An 8,671-nucleotide genomic window follows, 5' to 3' on the forward strand; every position below is an offset into this window, starting at 1 on the left:
ACACACACACACAAAAGAGGAGTACTGTGCCTTTAAGAACAAATGCTGACTGGCTGCTCTACTCCACCACCCCACCCCTCCCTCTCCCTCCTTCCTCCTGCCTCGCTCACTCAGCGCCACCCCCACCTCCTCCTCCTCCTCCTCCTCTCCTCTCCTCTCCTCCCCCTTTCCCTTTGGTCTGAGTGAAAGTGAAAAGCCTCAGCTTCTTATCTGAGCATTTACAGCCAGGAGTTTGTAGGCTATTAGGCAGGTCTGGTGACAGAGAAGTAGAGCTGACCCAGACTGGTGAGGGTGAAGGTCAGGGAGGGGGAGGTGGGGAGGTGGAGGGTTACTGAGAGAGGAGGGTGGGGAGAGAGAGAAAGAGAGAGAGAGAAGGAAACGACTGCCAGAGTCAGGCTGTTGCTAAAGACTGGAATGATTCTTGCTCTCTGGATCGTCTGACTGATCTGCTCTCATTCATGCCTCTCCAAAAAGTGACGGCTAAGTTTAGTCCCTGCAGACGACCCAGGATTTGCTCCACTTGAAAATGCTTCACATAGAATGCCATGACATACTTATTTACTTAAAGTATATTTACAATGCTTCACATAGAATGTCATGACATACTTATTTACTTACAGTATATTTACAATTCTTCACATAGAATGTCATGACATACTTATTTACTTACAGTATATTTACAATGCTTTGCATAGATGTTGATGACTTACTTATTCATTTAACTTAAATATTTACTGCACTTTTCAACAACTATATGACGTATTAAATGAACTATATGACGTATTAAATGAACTATATGACGTATTAAATTAATGCATATTTAAAATACAATCATCACTTCCTGGTTCATTTTATACTATATTCATCTTATATTGACATAGTGAATATAGTTTAGATTTCTATGTTTAGCTAATCATTTTAGTAAGAAGGGGTGTTGTGAGTTGGGTGACGGTGGTGGTGGTGGTGGGGGGGGGGGGGGGGGATGTAGTGAGCTGAAAGGGCTGGCGCAGTGACACTGGACTGGGGGGGGTGGGGGGTGGGGGGGGGTGATGATGCTGAGTCACCCTGCTGCTGCAACCAGGCCGCAGCGCTCCGTCCCACTACACTTCTCTCTCGCCTCCACCCTCCCGACTCCCGCCTCCCGCCTCAGCTCTCACTCACCCTCCATCATCCTGACACGCTGACCACTCCACTACAGCCATAAATACACCACAGTACTGCACTGCTCAAGCACAGATACATTATACACAGAGCGAGAGATGGACTGAGAGAGAGGGAGAGAAGGAGAGATGGAGAGAGAGAGAGAGAGAGAGAGAGAGAGAGATAGAGAGAGAGAGAGAGAGAGAGAGAGAGAGGTTGCACCTCACTCAGTTTGTTGTGTGTGAGAATGTACACAATAGGGTTGAATATCATAGGGTGACTTGTGAGATGATACCATCCCATGATAATGATACTATGTTGGGGCAGTGAATTCAACAAAGCCCAATGTATTGCAATATATTTTGAATATCAAAACTGGCTGATGACTTATTGATTTAATAATATAAGTGGAAATAGTATTATACAGTATTGACTGAGGAACTGTATGTGTGGAATGAGCTCCACCATTTGAAAACAGCATGTTTCATGATAATGATATTATCATGAGGCAGACAATTCAGCAATGCCCAGTGTATTGTATTTAATTATAAATACATTAATATTGGATTCCAATGTACTGAAATGTCACAATATCGGGTTTTTCTAACCATTTCTGTCCCAACCCTTGAACACAGCATTCTAAGACTATAAGAACTCCAATGGAAAGATAACAAGAGATGGCAAGATTGGCCAGGAATGTTGTGAGAAGCACACACACATACAAAGGCTGGGGAAAGAGAACTAACACACTTGAGAGAGGCAGGAGAACTAGCTTAACACACAACACACACACACACACACACACACACACACACACACACACACACACGTGTGCGCGCGTACAAACACACAGACACAGATGGGGAAGAGCTAGCTAACTAGCTTTAGCGCTACATTGCTTGCAGCTCTGCGGTGCCAGCCCTGCGCTGTTCCATCTGAAGGGGACTCTGTGCCAACCTCGTGGTCCAGTGGAGGTGGCAGGGGCGCTGGCGCTGGCTACCAGAGGCAGGCCGCGCATCAGCTGGCAACCCAGCTTTGCCCGCTAACTACCAGACTGCACCCTTTTTATACAACACAGTAAATTTTAACACATTTCAAAGCCACACTCGTTTTAAATGATTTACACCGGCAAGGACTTTACACCGGTCATTCCTTCCTCTTCTCTCTGCATTCTCTCTCTCGCTTGTTCTCTGCAACATCTCTCCATTCCACCGCTCTCTCAATCTCTCTCTCTCTCTCTCTCTCTCTCTCTCTCAATCCATCTCTCTCTCTCTCTCTCTCTCTCTCTCTCTGCTTCTGTTTCTGTTTCTCTGACTCTCTCTGCCTTGTTAAACCTAGCTGCACCCCTGCTACAGCCTCTCGAGCTTCAACAGTAAAACTCTTGTTTAAAAAGGTCATTCGCCAGAGTCTCTACTACAGTCTCTCCTATGGGACAGGATGTGCATCTATAATAATACCCTAAGGAAGGCACTGAGTCAGCAGCTTTTGCTTAGCACTTAGCATCCCCACTATGAAGGCACATTAGAAACCAGACCAGTGACCAACCACAGCTGCGGTCCTACTATTTGTTTTGGACACGTTCAAGTCACAGATGGCAAGAGAGAGGGGGTGGGGGGTGGGGTACTGTTGTCTTGCCGAAAAAAATTTTAACAAAGACAGTAGTCATCTCATCGACTCACAAAGACAATCAGTCATCTAAGGACATGATGCCGAATGATCATTTATCTCACAGACTCAAAAATGATGACCTCAATGATGACTTCAAAAATGACCCTGTATCTTACTGACTTGCTCAGGAACAAGGTCACTCAAAAACGATAAGACGACACGAAAAGTAATATGACAAGACCAGGACTAGCCCCAAAAGCTACTAGTCATCTTACTGACATGCGCAAAAACGATAATTTATCTAATGGACATGCTTGAAAGGGATCAGTCACATTATTGGCTCACTCAAAACAGACCATATTTATCAGTCTTTAACAAGAACACACACATAACGCTAAGCAGACGTGACGGGGGTACTCACCTCTCTCCTGCACAAAGTAGGCTAGGTAGAGGTCCAGCTCCTTGACGGAGACGCTGATGTGCCGCGGCTGCACACACAGGATGGGGTTGGCGCAATGGCCGCCCTTGACTAGCCGCTCGCCGTCCGTGCTCTCCAGCGGGATGCCCTTGAAGAGGATGACCATGACCAGGTCCAGACGCCACACCTTGTCGGCCTGCCGCAGGCAGTCGATGCGCCGCATCTTGCCCTTCTGGTCGGGGTTGGAGAGCACACAGCAGGGCGCCTTCTTGCCCGTGATGGTCAGCACGAAGTCCTCGCGACACTCGGGCCGGATGTCTTTGCGGAGCTTGGCCAGGAGGCGCGAGGCCCACTTCTGTTTGACCTCAGGTTTCTCGCCCAGCAGCTCGTCCTTGACGGCGCGCTCCTCGTCCTTGGTCATGCGCTTCTCGTGCTTCTTGAAGTACTTGCGCTTGCGCGCCTGCAGGTTGAACCATGTGTAGGCGAAGGCACGCACGTGCGGCAGTAGGGCCTCGATGAACGGATGAAACTCATCCTGCAAAGGAGAGGGAGCGAAGGGGTTAGCCATGACTTAATGTGACCGAGTTAATCGTACGCCACACAACAGACCACCAGCGACAATCAACCGCAGCTGCAAAATGAGTTGCATAACAACGGAAAGTCTGATTTTTAGACCAGACAGCACAATCCCAATTAATTAAATCAGGGACTTTACCAAACAATGCAGGACTCCACCACATTTGGCCGACTGTCACCCTCGATCAGTGTTGGATATTTCTACTGGGTATTTATGTCACGAAAATTCCACAGTAGACTAGAATCTGTTCTGCTTTTTATTTCAACAACTCAGTGTACATAAGAGATGATTTAAATTGGACTAAAATATCCATATGCCAAACAGATACAGGAAAGAAATACTTGGTCATGATATCCACATGTGTGCATGTAATGGGATCGCCTGACATACATAGCACTTCCTAAATAACGACAGTTGCAGAAATAGTGGCAGATTGTGTCACATCTTGGAGTAACACCCCCCCCCCCCCCACACACACACAGCAATCATTTATCCAATTACGTTTTGTTGACTATTTTCCCTCTTAGTGGTGACATCTCAACAACAACAGTACACATCTGTATGCCTTTGAGGCAAGCCACAGTTTCTTTACTGTTTAAGGCACAATAATTCTGTAACGTTCGTTTGGAATTGTTAATTACTTCCATATTCCTCCATGGTAGAACACCCCCACAGAACAGCATACTTCATCATGAATGGCACTTTAAATCCATGCGCTCATAAACTATGCAGAAACACATGCCACGGTCAAAATAAGACCTCAGGCATTATGGTTGCATACAGTGTGCATGCGTGTGTGCGTGTGTGTGTGTGGGGGGGGGGGTCTGCTCAGCGGGTGTGAAGGGGAAGGCCAACAGATCGTTCCTCCAGAAACTCTCCGGTAATAATCGCTCCAGATATTTCCACATATTCCGCGAGTGAGCGGGGGATCTGCGGGCGCCGCTTTCATTTTCGGGGGCCTCAGCGTAATTAAACGCAGCACGCCAATGCGGTTAGTCTCCAAGCAGGGGGAAGGAAAGGTTCGCTTTTTTATTTTTTTTAAAGAGCCATCCTTCTGGCAGCATGCATTCAGCATGGTGTCATGGAGGAGCAGAAGGTACTGGACCTCGGTGGGATGATTTTGGAGGTGGTTTTGGGGTGGGGGGGTAGAGTGTGGGGGGGTGGGTGGGGGGTCAGTGGTGTAAGGGACGGTGACGAGAGAAGGAGAGCGCGCCCCGCAAGCTCAGTTTGGGCCTGCCAGCGCAGTCTAATTGGACATGACTGAGGCACACTGCAGATCTCATGCAATAAACAGTCTGAGCAGTTCTCAGCAGCACAACATTTTAAACGCTTCCAGCTGTCCCGGGCCAGGGCTGCCGATTCGCCTTGCCTTGCCGCGTACAACAGCGGATTTAGGTAAACCTTTAAAGTCCACTCACCCCCTACACCCCCCCCCCCACGCAAGACTTTCACTCCATCATCTGTTTTTTGTTCTTGGAAAGTGACACCACTGTTTGCCGGGGTAAAAAGAGGGCACCTCTGAACCTCCTGATCCCAAGGCACCCACCCTCTCTTTCCCAATATAAACACACGCTCATTCAAATATACACTTGCTACCTGCAAGGGCACTGTAGCAGCTATCTAACTATTATTCAACAACTGCCCTGTGCACTCTGCGACTGAATTATACTGTATGAGAACAACAGCACCTATGAGATTTTCCAATCAGCAAGTGAAGTTTTATGGGTCAGTACACATAATCTGTCCACTCTCATGAGCAGTACAAGAGGAGCACGCAGGCCTCATCTCCCAGAGCAGGAAACCAGATTTCCACGTCTATTTTTGCACTGGAGCGACGGCAGGGCCATAATGTGTTTATATTTCCAGTGACTTCAACTTGGTACTGGAAGAAGACGTTCAAAAGAAAAACATTGTGCTGTAATTCTGAGGTCGACAGACTGTTGTCCTGCCTGGCTGAATGTGCAGTACACGCAGAGATCTGTAATCAGTGGCGGAAGAGGACCCACGGAGCCACGATAGAGTTACTATGTAAACTTTCCGAAGCTTACAGACAGAAACTCCGCTGATAGAAACCAGAGATCCGGCCTGGAAATGAGACAGAGAGAATCCAAGCGGGCCTTTTACGAATTTCCAAAAAAACGGCGGCACACTGAAAAGGCCTTAACTGCCACTGGTGTCAAGGTCGGCCTCTTTTGATGTCAGAGTCAGCGCTTGGAACGGTGTTATGCCGAAAATAAACTTTTTTTCTGGAAAGTTGATGGGCAAGGTGGTACTTTTAATTTAAGTGACACTTGCCCCAATGAGAAACTCATTTAACCCAACTCACTGTACATATGTTGTCTTAAGCCTTAAGAGACCTCTGACATGTAAACTTGCGTGCATTTGGCAAAGGGCCGGTCCCTACAGACAGCTGTCCATACATGTTCCTCAGATGTTTAGTAAGAGAGAGAGAGGGAAAGAGAGAGAAAGACTGACTCTCGTTACATATACAGTACGGCTCGCTTATCCACCAACCACTCCTGAGGCAAAAATAAACATTAATTACGCTCTCGTTTTCTGGCACGCAAGTGGTGTTTTTGCAAAAGCGCTTCCACGGCAGTTGGAGTTAACTCCAGACCTGTGCGCCAGGCTTTGACGTTCTGTATTTTGTTCTGTATTTTGTTCTGGAGTCCTCCTATACACGTATAGGCACCAATTTCCAACTTCATTATGCTTCCACTGTTTTCATAGGCTGCCCTCCCACCCCAGCCAAACCACCATCTACTGCTTCCATCTGCGCAAATTAACACAGGGCATTTTGCAGGCATCTATGGACAGGCCACGCAAACCTACCCCCTCTCCCACCTGTGAGCTTTGCCTATCGGCACCTTCGCTCGGCATAAATCACGCACTCCCTCTTCGGCCATTACTGCTGTTTCGGGAGACTCCGAGTCTGACAAAGGGATCAGGAACCAAGCTGCACCCATTTATCTTCAAATGGAATAAAGCTTTGCCTCCAAGCTTGTTTACTTCGCTAACATAAAGATGAAGAGGGAGAGGAGAGGAGCGGAGCCGAGAGGAGAGGAGAAGGGGAGAAAAAGAGGGAGTTGTGTGCGGGAGCCAAACAGTAAAGGATCTGAGAGGCTCAGTGAGTGCCCCCCCCCCCAACCCCCTCTCCCTTTTCCATATTAGGCCTGGACGCACTCCAGTGGAACGCTCTGGTTTTCCTACAATCAAAATCAAAAGCGAGCCTTGACTTGGGATCTGTTTATACATTAACTGTACGAGTGTAATTGATAAACACAGAGGCGATGAATGGTTCCACTGTGACCCAACGGACTGGGGATCTTTGATCGGACCGAGGGCTGATGGCGGCGGGCAGGTCTGCTGGGCTATCAGCCTCTGGCACGCGTTAGGTTGGGTATCCGAGCCTTGGGATACAGGCTACTGGAGTGTCCTGAGAAAACCCAGGGCCGGCAGGCCAGCCTGTGCATATGGGGAAGGGAAAAAGACATGGCCTTCGCAGCTGTATTTATGCAGTAATTGAATCATTTTGTTATTGCTGGGTCCAGGGAGATGTGTTTTTATTCCTGTCGGTTGCCGGGATACCATTTTTATTATGTCTTAAACAGAGAATGTAATTTCTTCACAAATCTTTTTCCAAACCGAGTGGACTTGGGGGAGGGGAGGAGTCGGGTTGGAGCAGGCATGACAGAATGGGTTAGTTGTGGTGAAGACACATCGTGTCGCCATAGTGACACCCCTGTCACCCGCTCAAGGCACTTGAGCTCTGCTTGGAGCTCTACGCAATCATGGGGGAAAAAAGTTCATATGAAACTCAATTTTTTTTTTCAATGCATCATTTTAAAAATCCAACTAAGCCCACAGCAGACATCTTAAAATGTAACTTTCTGACCTTTTTTTTTAATGATATGGCAATTTGAGCTGCCTGTGAATGGAAAAGTGCAGAGCAGAGGGATACTGCATTTTCAGTACCATGTGTTCTCTGCCTGGCCCAGAGAAAGAGAAAGACAGAGAGAATGAGAGAGAAAGAATGGGAGAGAGGCAGAGCTGCATGCCAGAGGAACAAAAATGCTACCGAGTTCTGGAATCCTGCAGAACCACTATTAATTCTAGAATGCCATTCTAAGTGCTAATGGCAGAACTCTTCCCCACCCTTCCTGGATGGTTCCTCTGCAGCTGCCAAAGACGCTGGACACACACCACCAAGGCAACAGCTGATTCTGGAACGGTTCCGCTGGATTCTCTCATCCTCCTTTCTACTTCTCTCTCCCTCTCTTTCTCTTGCTCTCTCCCTGAACTGGATGAAGGTAACAGAATGCAGAAAACAGCTGATCGCAAGCAGCTGGAAAAATGCCCTCCCCTATTGACAACATGCTATGCATCTACAGTTCGCCAAACCAACTGCAACAGGGCCACAGTATGGGGTGCCAGATCTGTTTCTCTCTCTCTCTGTCTCTCTTTGTGTACACAGACAGCGAAATAACAGACCATATTCTGACCATCCTTTCCAAACACCAGCTCAAAAAGAGCAACTTCTAGACCACATGAGAGCAATTACTAGGGGAAAAGCTACTAGTCCCCATCCAAAAGGCAAAGCTCTTTCATACTCTGTTGGGCAACACACAAAGAGAAATATCTGTGGAGACACATTTGCACACAATGAGTCTTTAGACTCAGATAAGTGCTGAACTGGATTATGACTAATACCAGATTCTGCTCGGATAAGATATTTCTTCCACTTGGAAAAGGAGTGTCTCAAGGTACTTCTAAAATTGATAACAGCCAGAGAGTCCAAACAGACAGCAGACCCCTGAGTCCCTCCATCCCTCCACAGTCACTCTCCTCTATCTCACACCTCTCCACCTGAGGGGGGGGGTCAGAGCCCATGAGCAGAGGGAGGCCGGGCGGGGGGGGGGAGAGAGAGA

The 8,671-nt window shown here is 47.7% G+C and overlaps 1 protein-coding gene across 4 annotated transcripts in view; it reads right to left on the reverse strand.

Annotated features, from left to right (window-relative positions):
- The window catches only part of nfic (nuclear factor I/C), a 68,528-nt gene extending 64,779 nt beyond the window's left edge, over window positions 1–3,749 (reverse strand). For all 4 annotated transcript variants that reach the window (XM_031574547.2, XM_031574546.2, XM_031574548.2 and 1 more), the window contains exon 1: window positions 3,170–3,749. In XM_031574547.2, the coding sequence (XP_031430407.1) occupies window positions 3,170–3,734 (565 nt within the window). In that variant the 5' untranslated portion in view covers window positions 3,735–3,749. The remainder of the gene's footprint in view (window positions 1–3,169) is intronic.
- Window positions 3,750–8,671: the final 4,922 nt, after the last annotated feature.

This window comes from Clupea harengus, chromosome 10 (genome assembly GCF_900700415.2).
Source record: "Clupea harengus chromosome 10, Ch_v2.0.2, whole genome shotgun sequence".
Classification (NCBI taxonomy): Eukaryota; Metazoa; Chordata; class Actinopteri; order Clupeiformes; family Clupeidae; genus Clupea; species Clupea harengus.